The sequence below is a fragment of the Erythrolamprus reginae genome, chromosome 9, assembly GCF_031021105.1.
Source record: "Erythrolamprus reginae isolate rEryReg1 chromosome 9, rEryReg1.hap1, whole genome shotgun sequence".
Classification (NCBI taxonomy): Eukaryota; Metazoa; Chordata; class Lepidosauria; order Squamata; family Dipsadidae; genus Erythrolamprus; species Erythrolamprus reginae.
Window position 1 is genome coordinate 51795100 of NC_091958.1, and position 14857 is coordinate 51809956.

At 42.2% G+C, this 14857-nt stretch overlaps 1 protein-coding gene across 3 annotated transcripts in view; it reads right to left on the reverse strand.

Moving 5' to 3' along the window:
- Positions 1 to 5567: 5567 nt before the first annotated feature.
- The window catches only part of LOC139172294 (platelet-derived growth factor subunit A-like), an 80524-nt gene continuing 71234 nt past the window's right edge, over positions 5568 to 14857 (reverse strand). The window contains exons 5-7 of one of the 3 annotated variants that reach the window (XM_070761258.1): positions 12775 to 12898; positions 11061 to 11214; positions 5568 to 6656 (exon numbers count right to left, since the gene is read on the reverse strand). In XM_070761258.1, coding sequence (XP_070617359.1) covers positions 11063 to 11214; positions 12775 to 12898 — 276 coding nt within the window. In that variant the 3' untranslated portion in view covers positions 5568 to 6656; positions 11061 to 11062. Of the gene's footprint in view, positions 6657 to 11044; positions 11215 to 12774; positions 12899 to 14857 lie in introns of all 3 variants that reach the window. The other 2 variants (XM_070761257.1, XM_070761259.1) reach the window with 2 other exon arrangements.

The following is a 14857-nucleotide window of genomic DNA, read 5'->3' on the forward strand; positions in this document are numbered from 1 at the left end:
GCATAACTGGGACTCCCAGCTAATTGGGCAAAAGGACCCATAACAAAAGACTTCGGTTTATTTTATTGAGGAAAGTCTTCTTGTGCTAAACGGGGCATCGGTTTGGTTTCATTCAGTGTTTTGAGTTGGGTTCTTCGGCGAAACGTCGCCCGTGCTGTTATCACCTCGAGATTTGACTACTACAATGCTCTCTACATGGGGCTACCTTTGAAGAGTGTTTGGAAACTACAAATTGTGCAGAATGCAGCCGCACGAGCAATCATGGGTCTTCCTAGATATGCCCATGTTTCTATAACACTCCACGGTCTGCATTGGCTGCCGATTGGTTTCCGGACACAATTCAAAGTGTTAGTTATGACCTATAAAGCCCTACATGGCATCGGGCCAGATTACCTCCAGGACCGCCTCCTGCAGCATGAATTCCAGCGACCGGTTATGTCCCACATAGTTGGCCTTCTCCAGGTCCCGTCCACTAGACAATGTTGCTTGGTGGGGCCTAGGGGAAGAGCCTTCTCTGTGGTGGCCCCGGCCCTCTGGAATCAGGAGATTCGCACTGCCCCCACCCTCCTTGCCTTCTACAAAAGCCTTAAGACCCATCTATGCCGCCAGGCTTGGGGCAATTAGATCTTAGCCCCCTAGCCAACGAATGTTGTGTGATTGCTGTCTGAATTTGGTATGATTGTTTTTTAACAAAATTGAGGATTTTAGATTAGTTTATCGAGTTTTAACTAATTGGATTATTGTATTTCACTGTTTCCTTTTATATGTTGTAATCCGCCCCAAATCCTCAGAGAAGGGTGGCATATAAATCCCATAAATCCAATAGATAGGTAGGTAGGTAGGTAGGTAGGTAGGTAGGTGGGTGGGTGGGTGGGTGGGTGGATAGATGATAGATAGATAGATAGATAGATAGATAGATAGATAGATAGATAGATAGATAGATAGAAGATAAATAGATAGACAGACAGACAGATAGATGATAGGGAGGGAGGGAGGGGAGAGGGAGGGAAAGAGAGAGAGAGAGAGGAGTCATACCTGAGGATCAAGCCCCAAATCAGAGCAGAGGAACCAAAATATTGTATTCTATTCTAATTTATTATATTCCATTCCATTCTCCCTCCCTCCCTTCTCCCGTTTTTTCCTTCCTTTCTTCCTTCTCTGCTTCCTTCCTTGTCTCCTTCCTTCCTTCTCCCCTTCTTTTGCTCTTTCCTTCCTTCTTTTTTCTCTTCCTTCCTTCTTTCCTCCCCCCCCCCCAACCAAAATCAATGGACTTTACTCCGATAAAATTATGGGCAATTTCAATCTGATTTCAAGTTTCACCTGAGAGAAAATGATATCTTTCTAAACCTTTGGCCTCCTGTGTTTTATTTTTTAAATGAATGAATGTGCGGAATGTTAAGATTTTGTTTCGTTACGTTTCAAGGGCAGCGAAATCGAGTTCAAAGCAACATCACCATTCTCCAACCATAAATATATAAATTCACTTTTATACAGTTTTTCCTTGTTCACATAGCACATACAGAACACCGAACAGTTACACTCATAGGAAAAAAAACCAGACATATTTTTAGTAAGGTATTTTCCTCTCTCTCAATACGTCCAGATTTTGAATGAATGGGACTTTGAGGTCTAAAGCCATCGTCAAAGGGAAAACTTCCTTTTCATTCCAATGACTTTAATAAACACGGGGTTGTTTGATCCATTTTTAACACAGAGAAAGGGGGGGGAAATAGCTAAAACCAGCAACCAAATCCAACGTTGATCAAGAATTAAAATCAAGGTCATGTCAGTCATATTGCCATCCACGGAGGGACATGGGAGTTCGTTTAACAATGGACACATAAAAACACATCCACGTCCAAATGAACAAATAGGAAACAGAAACATTATTGGCAAAACATATCTCGCTCCATTCAAACATATTGTAGATCAAGGGTCCTCAAACTTGGCAAGTTTAAGACTTGTGGAGTTTGACCCCCAGAATTCTCCAGCCAGCTATGGGAGTCGAAGTCCACAAGTCTTAAACTTGCCAAGTTTGAAGACCTCTGCTGTAGATGATGGGACATGTCAACGGTTTCTTTGGAACTGTTTTGGTAAGATTTCGTACAACCAAAACAATGATAAGAAAGTTATGGAAGAGCAGGGTTGAGAGAGAGAGAAAGATAGGATCGTAGCCAGATTCAGAGTTTCATGGATGGTGGGGGACTTTGTTCCGTTAAGCACCATCCTATACTGGTTCTTCTTATTTCTCAACCTTTTCCAATATGGAAAAGGAAACAGGGAAGTTAAGTCTACAATGGTTGTGTCAACATTTACTGTACAATGTAGGTCTTATTCCTCAGGGAGTCTGCAATTAAACATCTTTTTAAATTATTATTATTCCTGCATCCTGGAATGGTCCAAAGTCCCCTATGGTTAATTCCCAGAAACATGATATCATAGACTAGGGGTAGGCAAAGTTGGCTCTTCTATGTCTTTGGGACTTCAACTCCCAGAATTCCTAGGCTAGCATGATTGTCTCCGGAATTCTGGGAGTTGAAGTCCACAAGTGATATAGAAAAGCCAACTTGGCCTATCCCTGTCATAGACCATGTGCGATTTCTCTCATCTGCACAACTATGGTGGTAGCTACCAAGAGAAAGGTTCTTTGCAGAGGTCTTGTTCTGTCAGGAATTCCTGGTCAAAAAACCCCTCTCTTTCTCCTTCCCTCTCCATCACTGCAACGTTCATCAACAATCCTTTGGCTCAACCTGATCAAATTCTGAAGCTGTTTTAGGTGAAAAGGTCTAACTCAGGGGTAGGACAAGTTGGCTCTTCTATGACTTGTGGACTTCAACTCCCAGAATTCCTGAGCCAATCATGCTAGGAATTCTGGGAGTTGAAGTCCACATGTCATAGAAGAGCCAACTTTGCCTACCCCTGGTCTAACAAAAGAACCCCCATAATAGCTTCCTCTGTACAGTGCCATACACAATAACCCAAGGTCATCCAGCAAATTAAAAAGACGCTGGCAAGTTGGGCTATCATAAACTATACTGCTCAAAAAACTAAAGGGAACACTTAAACAACACAATATAACTCCAAGTAAATCAAACATCCGTGAAATCAAACTGTCCACTTAGGAAGCAACACTGATTGACAATCTATTTCACATGCTGTTGTGCACATTCAACCTAGTACAGAACAAAGTATTCAACAAGAATATTTCATTCATTCAGTTCTAGGATGTGTTCTTTGAATGTTCCTTTTATTTTTTTGACCAGTGTATATTATTTGATCCTATATTTTCAGAGGAAATTGACTTTGAGCTATCTAAGCCAAAATCAACAAGAAAGGAACCCCAAGGCCCATTGAACTGAACTAAGACTTGATCCCATTTCTGTCTTTGATGGAAAAATCTCTACCAGTGATGGTGGAAAGTAGGCCAAAGAAGATCCACCACCATCAGATCAAATGTCCTCATGTACAACCAACCCATTTCTCCTTTGGAAATACAGGACACCTTACTTAACACCTTTCTCCTTTTCCTAATGAAAATAAATATAGTTTAAATGAGATAAGCTTTCACTGCTAGAAAAATAGGTCCATAAATGCATATCCCAATCTCATTCACTTTTTTTTTTTTTAATATTCTGACTCAAGAAAACAAAACAGGATTTCTTGGGTATAGAAAACCATTAATTTTATATTTAAAAAATACAAACATCACCTTTAATCCCCCCCCTTCCAAAAAAGAAAACACTTATTTTTTTTAATACACATAAAACATTTTTTTCTCTTTGTTTAATACCAAAAATAAAGAATTTTATATTTTTCCAGCAAGGTTGTTCCAGGCCACAGCGATATCAATACAGTATGAGTAACAAGAAGGATTTTCTACATCTCACTCCACTGAAACAAGATGAAATCTGCAAAATGAGTTGGTTTTCCACGATAGTATTTGCGGACGACTCAAATACATTTTTAAATTTCTTTTTTTTAAAAAAAAAAGGTTTGGTTTGGTTCGACTTGCATATAACCTAAAACCTCGCTAACCTACACCAATGGTCAACAATCTTAAAAAGTATTCTCCAACTCGGCATCTTCAAGAAAACCGAGGAATTTATGGAACCTCTGCACCCCGTTGAGAATTAAGGGTTGAGGAATTAAGGGTCTTTGCTCGAAGACCTCTTTTTTGCATTCTCCAGAGGGGAAGAATCAGCATCCAATCCTGTTCGTGAGCCATGAAATTTAAGTATATAGAATCTACAGGACATGATCGCCAACCATTTTCTTCTTCCAGTTAAGACAATATAACCTTGGGGGTCTTCTAGTCCAATCCACCACCCAAGCAGGAAACTTATACCAGTGATGGCGAACCTTATTTTTCCCTTGGGTGCTGAAAAAGCATGTGTGAGCACTATAGTGCATGCGCGAGTGCCCACACCCATAATTCAATGCCTGGGGAGGGCGAAAACAGCTTCTCCCAACCCCTGGAGGCCCTCTGGAGGCTTGAAATGGCCCAGTAGGTTCATGTTTCACCCTCCCCAGGCTCCAAAGGCTTCCTTGGAGCCAGGGGAGGATAAAAACACCCTCTGCCATCCCCCCAAAAATGCCCTCCCAGGCCTCTGTGTGAGCCAAAAATCAATTGGCCGGCACACCCATGCACAATGGAGCTGATCTAGGGCAACAGCTCGCATGCCAGCAGATATGGCTCCATGTGCCACCTGTGGCACCCATGCCATAGGTTCGCCATCACTGCCTTATACTATTTCAATCTCTTCTTTAAAAATCTGCAGTATTGGAAGGCTCCACAACTCCCTGCTGATTAATTGTTCTAACTTAATTGTTTCGTCCCTCTCCAAGATGGTGGCCATGAGACCATCCAATGAAATCTTAACCGCCATATTGCTAATTCTTCGGCAACTCTTTGAAGGGGTAGGGAAGGGAACCCTCCCCCACCAAAAAACACCTGTTTTAAATAATGTACAGTGGTACCTCTACCTAAGAATGCCTCTACTTACAAACTTTTCTAGATAAGAACTGTGTGTTCAAGATTATTTTGCCTCTGCTCAAGAACCATTTTCCACTTACAAACCCGAGCCTCCGAAACTGTAACCGGAAAAGTTGGGGAGAAGCCTCCATGGGGCCTCTCTAGGAATCTCCTGGGAGGAAACAGGGCTGGAAATGCAGGGAGAAGCCTCTATGGGGGCCTCTCTAGGAATCTCCTGGGAAGAAATAGGGCCGGAAAAGGCAGGGAGAAGCCTCTGTGAGGCCTCTCTAGGAATCTCCTGGGAGAAAACAGGGCCGGAAAAGGTGGGGAGAAGCCTCCGTGGGGCCTCTCTAGGAATCTCCTGGGAGGAAACAGGGCCTCCACCCTCCCTCTGGTTTCCCCAATCGTACACATTATTTGCTTTTACATTGATTCCTATGGGAAAAATTGCTTCTTCCTACAACTTTTCTACTTTAGAACCTGGTCACGGAATGAATTAAGTTCGTAAGTAGAGGTACCACTGCATTGTGAAAAAAGGAAAAGGCCGGGGAAGAAAGGGAAAAAAGGGTAGACAAACCAAGAAGCATTTAGAAAATTATGCATAGGTATACCATTTTTATTTTAATACATTTCATTAGTCTGCGCCCCGCCCCACCCCCGCTAGGAGAAATTAAAAACACCATAGTCTTCCATGATCCCATTTTGTTGCTGCTACACCAGTCTCTTATATCGGATAATTGGTAAATGTAGTTTCCCTCCCTCCCCACAAAAAAAAGAGAGATAATAAAATGCTAGGCAAAAGAATAAAAAGAAAAGCTCAATAACTTGATGGTGTAAAAAATAAAATAAAACAACCTCAAAATAAAAACACTTAAGGCGCCCCAGATGGATTGTTTTTAATAGAGTTTTAAATCACCGCCAAGCCAAAAAAAAAAAATTTAAAATTAAAATTTAAAATAAAATTAAAAAGACCCACTCTAGATTCCTCTCTGGCATTTGATATATTTCCTGTTCTTGATGGTTGTCATCGTTGTTGCCGTTGTTGTTGTTGTTGTTTGCGTGTATGTTTGTGTGTGTTTGTGTGCCTCCAAATGCCATCTGAATCCATCCGTCAGCATTTTGGCCTCCAGGCACGTTCTCGAGAAAAATAAAATGGACAAGAGGGGAATAAAATAAAAGCACCATTGACAGTTTTTGTTTTTTAAAAAGGAAGTCTGCTGTCCACATAGTGTTTGTTGTTCGGCCTCATCGTCTCCTCGTTTCATTCACGTCACCGTTTCTCGATTTTTATGGATAGGGAAGCGTCACATGATGTTGCAGACTGCTACAATACTTCCTGCGATGTCATATTTAAACAACTATACATTTGTCCCTTGTGTTCTGGCGAAGTGTGTGTATATGTCGGTGTGTGTGGTTGTGTTTTTCTCTTTCCCTCCCCCCTCTTTCTCTCTCTTTCTCTCTCTCTCATTTTCTCCCTCTCTCATTCTCTCTCTCATTCTCTCCTTCTCTCATTCTCTCTCTCTCTCATTCTCTTTCTACCAGATTTCCCCCCTCCCCCCCGGATAGGAAGATGAGTGAAGTATTTATCCAGAAAGCACCATACAGCGTAGGTTCAGGAATGTAACAGATCCTGTACATTCGAGTCCCGGAAACAAATCTTTTCTAGCTTATTTTCACCTGACATCTGTAAAAGAAAACAAAGAAAGAAAGAAAAAGAATTAAAGAATCGTCAAATCAAATCATTATTTGCTGAAGATCATAAATCAGGCTAAAAACCACCAGCCTAAAATATAGAATATACAGTGATACCTTGTCTTACAAACTTAATTGGTTCCGGGACGAGGTGCTTAAGGTGAAAAGTTTGTAAGACGAAACAATGTTTCCCATAGGAATCAATGGAAAAGCAATTAATGCGTGCAAGCCCAAAATTCACCCCTTTTGCCAGCAGAAGCGCCCATTTTTGTGCTGCTGGGATTCCCCTGAGGCTCCCCTCCATGGGAAACCTCACCTCCAGACTTCCGTGCTTTTGTGATGCTGCAGGGAAATCCCAGCAGGGGAATCCCAGCATCGCAAAAATGAGCGCTTTGCTGGCAATGGAAGTCTGGAGGTGGGGTTTCCCAGCGAAGGGAGCATCAGTGAAATTGCAGCATTGCAAAAACACAGAAGTCCTCGAAACCCCACCTCTGGACTTCTGTGTTTTTGCGATGCTGCGATTTCACTGAGGCTCCCCTCGTAGGGAAACCCCACCTCCGGACTTCCGTTGCCAGCGAAGTGCCCATTTTCGCATTGCTGGTATTCCCATGCTGAGATTCCCCTGCAGCATCACAAAAACATGGAAGTCCGGAGGTGGGGTTTCCCATGGAGGGAAGCCTCAGGGGAATCCCAGCAGCACAAAAATGGGTGCTTCGCTGGCAACGGAAGTCCAGAGGCAGGGCATCCCAGCAGCGGCAGTGGGTTTGTAAGGTGAAAATAGTTTGTAAGAAGAGGCAAAAAAATCTTAAACCCCGGGTTTGTATCTTGAAAAGTTTGTATGACGAGGCGTTTGTAAGACGAGGTATTACTATATCCAAATGGGTCTCAAATCTCTAGCGGGAAAAAAGAGATTTTCCTATCCATCAATTCTGGGTCTGTCCCCCCTTTTTCCATGCTCTAAATATACTGCTCAAAAAATAAATAAAGGGGGCACTCAAAGAACACATCCTAGATCTGATTGAATGAAATATTCTCATTGAATACTTTGTTCTGTACAAAGTTGAATGTGCACAACAGCAGGTGAAATTGATTGTCAATCAGTGTTGCTTCCTAAGTGGTTTGGTTTCACAGTAGTTTGGTTTACTTGGAGTTATTTTGTGTTGTTTCAGTGTTCCCTTTATTATTATTTTTGAGCAGTGTATAAGTTGCTTACAAAGCTGGCAATTTCCTTCAGCTGACTTGAGAATTAAAATCTGAAGACTGTCCTAAGATTGGAGGTCCAGAGGATGAGACAGAGGGTGGGATGGATTTGTAATTTTGAGGGCATCTCATGAACTTCCCATCATGAAGGCCAAAATGTTCCCAAATCGGAAGGCTACCTAACACCCCACCGAGTTTTCTAAGAGACCTTCAACAACTCCTATTTGAAATTATGCCCATATTTTATGGAAATCGGTCTCCATTGAGTAACACTCACTAGCCATCTTTATTTTTTGAGTTGGGGGAAGAATTGGTGGGGCCCATTTTTATAAACGATTAGACCAGTAATGGCGAACCTTTTTTTTTTTTGGGTGCTGAAAGAGTGTGGGCGCGCACATGCGTGAGTGCCCACAGCCATAATTCAATGCCTGGGGAGGGCAAAAAACAGTTTCTCCCACCCCCTGGAGGCCCTCTGGAGGCCAGAACCGGACTGTTTTCCAACTTCTGGTGGGGCCAGTAGGCTCGTGTTTCACCCTCCCGGGCTCCAAGGGGAGGGTAAAAAATGAAAACGCCCTCCCAGAGCCTCTCTGCAAGCCAAAAATCAATTGGCCAGCACACACATGCATGTTGGAGCTGAGCTAGGGCAACGGCTCGTGCGCCAGCAGATATGGCTCCGCGTGCCACCTATGGCATCCATGCCATAGGTTCACCTTCACTGGATTAGACTGTGGCTTTATTCTATAGCATGTCAGTTTCCTACCTAGCTTTCTGTTGGTTAAAAGAACTAACTTAAAAATCTAGCCACTGGAAAAAGTTTCCCAACAAAAGAAAAACTGGACATCCATCCATAGAGCTCTCAAGAACAACCTGATTCTTTGAAATCAACAATAATTACGTATCAGCATTGATTAGCCTCCAAACCAATCATTTTTAAAGCAACGAGGATAGCAACCTCAGAATGGAGCATCTGTAGAGGTAGCTTTATTAAAGAGAAAAGATTTGAGTTTAACCAATCACAGTTGATTGCTGGATCAACAGCCAACGCCCGAAATCTTAAATAATGATCAAATGCAGGAAGAGAAATAGCCTGATTTTTTTGAATTATTTTCCTATTGGTTGTGATCTTAAAGGCAGTTTCCATATAGGGCTCGTACCTGGTTGAGGGCTCCATTTTAAGGAGGTTTTTAACAATTTCCGTCGTTTTTTACTTTTTTCCCTACGTCTGCCTGTTGACATAATGGCGGCATATGGTATATTTAATAAATAAAGCCACAAAGGGCATGCATTTATGGCAGCAAAGGAATAAAAGAAACTGTTCTCGGAGAAGAACCATTGCAACAAATTGAAGGGTTTTTTTAACAGAAGGACATGCTGATCAGAACCACAGAGTTAGAAAGAGTTAAAGAGCTCCTTTAGCTACTTGCTTACTGCCAAAATTCAAATTATTCAATGTGGTTCCCTGTTGGTCTGTTCTGGCTATTAGAAGGACTTTCCTAACTTCCAGATGGAATTTCAGGAATTCTTACGGCCAACATTCCATGTTCACTTTTGAGGACCATGCCAAACATGGTCTTCTTCGATGGGACACCATTGAGAAGACATCAAATCCAAACTCTGCCTTCTCTTTCTTTTTTTAAAAAAAATATATTACAGTGGTACCTCATCATACGAACTTAATTGGTTCCAGGAGGAGGTTCGTAAGGTGAAAAGTTTGTAAGATGAAACAATGTTTCCCATAGGAATCAATGTAAAAGCAAATAATGCCTGCAAATCCTTCAGGAAAATCCCAAACTTTAGAAGGGAGGCGAACAGAAGGCAGGGAGGAGCAGCTAAAGGGGGCGGGTGGAAGAAGCAAGGCTAGGCTAAAGGGTGAGTGGGAAGGAAGAAAGGCAAGGGGGGCGCCCCTCCCTTTTCTTTTTTCAAAAGACACCCTTTCAGTGCCTTTGCAAGCATGCAAAATCTTTACTCCTCCAAGCTGCCCCTCCCTTTTCTTTCTTAAAAAGACACCGTTTCAGTGCTTTTGCAAGCATGCAAAATCTTTACTCCTCCAAGCTGCCCCTCCCCTTTCTTTCTTAAAAAGACACCGTTTCAGTGCCTCTGCAAGCAAGCTGTTCTCTGCAAAATCTTTCCTCCTCCAAGCCGCCCCTCCCTTTTCTTTCTTCAAAAGACACCCTTTCAGTGCCTTTGCAAGCACCTTGTTCTCTGCAAAAAAAATTCCTCCTCCAAGCCACCCCTCCCTTTTCTTTCTTCAAAAAAAGGGGGGGAAAGAAACCCTTTCATCCCAGCAGCAGCTGCTTGGGTTTGTAAGGTGATAATAGTTCGGAAGAAGAGGCAAAAAAATCTTAAACACCGGGTTCGTATCTTGAAACGTTCGTTAGAAGAGGCGTTCGTAAGATGAGGTACCACTGTATTTGGTTTACAGTGATCCCTCGAGTATCGCGAGGGTTACATTCCAAGACCCCTCGCGATACTCGATTTTTCGCGATATAGTGGTGCGGAAGTAAAAACACCATCTGCGCATGCGCACCCTTTTTCCATGGCCGCGCATGCGCAGATGGTGGAGTTTGCGTGGGCAGCAGGGAAGACCCAGGGAAGGTTTCTTTGGCCGCCCAGCAGCTGATCTGCTCGGCAGCGCCGCAGCAGCGAGGAGCCGAAGATCGGGGTTTCCCCGCCGCCCACGCAAAGGGGAAACCCCGATCTTCGGCTCCTCGCTGCTGCGGCGCTGCCGAGCAGATCAGCTGCTGGGCGGCCGAAGAAACCTTCCCTGGGTCTTCCCCGCCGCCCACGCAAAGGGGAAACCCCAATCTTCGGCTCCTCGCTGCTGCCCGCCCGCCGCTCGCCCGCCCGCCCGCCGCCCACCGCTCGAGAGCAAGAGGGGGAGAGATAGAGAAAGAGAGAGAAGGAAAGAAAGAGATGAGAGAGGGAGGAAGAGAGTGTGAGAGAGGAAGAAGCAAGATAGAGAAAGAGAGAGAGAAAGAAAGATGAGAAAGGAAGAGAGTGACGTCATCGGGTGGGAAAAATCGCGATATAGCGTTTCGCGAAGATCGAGATCGCGAAAATCGAGGGATCACTGTATATGCATTTTAAAAACAGACGTTTTCTCAATCATTACATTATTATAATTGATCATTGTTTTGTCTACATTTAATGACAAATACAAGAAAGAAGAAAAAAGTCTACCTTCGCATGCCAATACCTTCATCTTTCCTTGATTTCCCCATTCCTATCCAGATTTTCAGGCTCAGTCCATTCAACTTTGTCTAAATCCTTCTCAAAGGGTCCAGAATTGAGCACAAGACTTAAAAACCTTAAAGACGTATCCGCCATGCTAAGATTCAGGGTGTGCAATCCTAAGCATGGAATGAAATATGTACCCATGGTTATCTGCAGTTAATATCAGATAACCCCAGGGGTTAATTTTAATCCTCCTCAAATGCAAATAAATGAACTTAAAATGATTTTATCTGACCTATCTCAGTTGGCTTTGATTGTACTCCCGAAACCCAAAATTGGGAATCAGTTTTATCAGGATCTTTGTAATGTGCCAAAAACACTATAAATTTTATAAAGCACATGAGAAATAATAATACTAATAATCATAACAGAACAATATAAAGGGAAGTGCAGGAGAAAATGAAGGTGAACACAACCCACCTTCCACTGTTTTTAATATCAATCAATATATAAAAATAATTAAATACCAGCTCTTCCCCATTCCTCAAATTTATGGGACACAACTAATTCTACATTCTCATGTCCCAATTCTTTCACTTTTCCTTGAAAAGTTTATTTTCACCCATCTATCTATTTTTTGGTGTCATTTCTAGTTTGTCTAAATCCTTCTCAAAAGGCCTAGAGTTGAGTACAAAACTTTTTAGCCTTGAAAAATACATATCGGTTTTAAATGTTATTAGAGTTTTAAAGTTTTTTAGCTATATTAATTGGATTTTTTTTAGATATGTATATTGTATATTGTTTGGATATGTTGTGAACCTCCCTAAGTCCTCGGAGAGGGGCGACATACAAATCCAATAAATAAACATCCCCCATGCTAAGATCCATAACATGTCAATTTAAGCGGTATGAACTATTTTTACATCACTGTGGTTATTGATTGATTGATTGATCGATCGATCAATCGATTGGACTTTTATGCCGTCCCTCTCCAAGGACTCAGGGTGACTCACAGCATATAATAAAACAATACATAACATTTTGGGCCCAATTAATTAAATATATAATCTAAAACTAAAAACCCTAAAAGAAAAACCCAGTCATTCTCATTCAATCAGTTTCTCTCAGTCCATTCATCAGCCAGGGGACAAGAATCTAATGGCCCCAGGCCTGGTGACATAAGTGAGTCTTGAGACTCTTGTGGAAGGCAAGGAAGGTGGGGGCAGTGTGGATCTCCAGGGGGAAGCTGATTACAGAGGGCCGGGGCCTCCACAGAGAAGGCTCTTCCCCTAGGCCCTGCCTACTGGCATTGTCTAGTTGACGGGACCTGGAAAAGGCCGACTCTGTGGGATCTAACTGGTCGCTGGGATTCATGCAGCAGGAAGCGATCCTGTAGGTAATCTGGTCCTATGCCATATAGGGCTTTATAGGTCATAACCAACACTTTGAATTGCATCTGGAAACCAATTGACAGCCAATGCAGTCCGCGGAGTGCTGGAGAAACATGGGCATGCCTTTGGAGGTCCATAATTGCTTGCGCGGCTACATTCTGCACAATTTGCAGTTTCCAAACGCTCTTCAGAGGTATCCTCATGTAGAGAGCATTGCCGTAGTATCACAAACATGTTTCTCATTTCCAGATGTTTAATGCTCAAGACCTTTGAAGAACATCAAAAAGAAAACACTTGTCCCATCCAACACCGTCAACTTCAATCTCTTAATCTACTCCAACCTACCGGTTTCTTCTCGAAAATCTGGATTGGAATTTGACATTGTACAAGTGCATTCCATATGCTCTTCTAACTTCACCAGGACTTCCTTTAATTTGGGTTTTCTTCTAACATATTCCACTTTGGCAACCTGCGGTTTGACAAAAATAATAATAATATTAATAATAATATTCAGGAACCTGTGAAGTCAAACAGTAGCCAAGAACAAGATTTGGAGCAGGAAGAAATTTCTGGTTTGTATCGTTCATGATTTGCAGGGCGCCTGCCTAAACTCGCCGGGAAGCAAACAAAATAATTTACCCTCATTATTTCCTTTCCAAATCGGCGATAAAATAATCTGCGATGAGGAAGCTGCTCCCAAGAACAACTTCTTTGATATTTGAGATTCAAAGCAAGGAAAAGAGAACTATGGCTTGGGTTTGAAGTGGAATTCTTTCCAACTTGGACTTAGGATCTTGCAAAGCCTCTGTTTTACCCCCAAACTCTCCCTCACCCTTCTGTTACAAAGAGCCTGTTGGCATCAAGTTCTGGAAAAGGAAGGGATCATTCATCAACCGGATATTGTCCAAGATAACTTGGCGGGCATTTATAAAGTGGGTGGCATTTAGCCAATGGTTGCTCAGGTTTGACTTTGTAGCTTAGCACAACTTTCCTGGTTCAAATGAAGTTGCTTTTAAAGTGTTCTTTGCAGCTGGAAGTATTTTGGCAGGCAAGATACACTTGAAAAAAAGATTTTTTTTTTTTAAATGACATTTATTATCTTAAAAGGTGGACTTGTGTGACAGACGGTTTACTAGCCTTGGGAGGATGTATTTTGAAAATCAAAGAATTCATAACAGGTTAACTGTCACACAAGTCATGGGTTTCAATCTTTCTTTTTGGGGGGATTAAGATCTATTTTCTCCTTATGCCAAGAAGAAGTTTCCTTCTTAGATATGGTTTTGTAGGCACCTGACATGCTTGAATCGATCCAAAGTCACATTTGATGTTGCAAAATATACCCTAAAACACTTTCAGCTAACTGCTCTAGATCTTAAGGTTCAGAGTAGATAGAAATCGATAGGTTTAAAAAATATTATCAAAAAATCCGATTTCCTTTTATTTAAATCATTTTTTAAAAAAAATTTAATCAGATTTTTAAATTTTGAATCGGATTTTTAAAAAGTTTTTTTTTACCAAATTTATTTCAGTAAAATGCTTTTGGAATAAAAATCTATCTAAAGAGAGTTTTCTATGTAAAATTCATTCATAATTTAGTTTATTCAGCCTGAAATGGAGCTTAGCTATGTAGCATGACGCTGTGTATATTGTGCAATATTTACATTTTCGGTAAACTTGTTCAACGAATCCAAGCTTTGCAAGCTGAGATAACATCAATATTTTATTTATTTTATTTATTTATTTTATTAGATTTGTATGCCGCCCCTCTCCGAAGACTCGGGGCGGCTAACAACAATAAAGAAGACAATGTAACAAATCTAATATTAAAAAATAATCTTAAAAACCCCAATTTAAGAGACCAATCATACACACAAGCATACCATGTATAAATTCTATAAGCCTAGGGGGAAGGGAAGATTTCAGTTCCCCCATGCCTGACGACAGAGGTGGGTTTTAAGGAGCTTGCGAAAGGCAAGGAGGGTGGGGGCAACTCTGATATCTGCACGATCTGAAGTTTCCGAATACTTTTCAAAGATAGCCCCATGTAGAGAGCATTACAGTAGTCGAACCTCGAGGTGATGAGGGCATGAGTGACTGTGAGCAGTGAGTCCCGGTCCAGATAGGGCCGCAACTGGTGCACCAAGCGAACCTGGGCAAACGCCCCCCTCGCCACAGCTGAAAGATATTTCTCTAATGTGAGCTGTGGGTCGAGGAGGATGCCCAAGTTGCGGACCCTCTCTGAGGGGGTCAGTAATTCCCCCCCCCCCAGGGTTATGGACGGACAGATGGAATTGTCCTTGGGAGGCAGAACCCACAGCCACTCCGTCTTATCCGGGCTGAGTTTGAGTCTGTTGACACCCATCCAGACCCCAACAGCCTCCAGGCACCGGCACATCACTTCCGCTGCTTCATTGACTGGACATGGGGT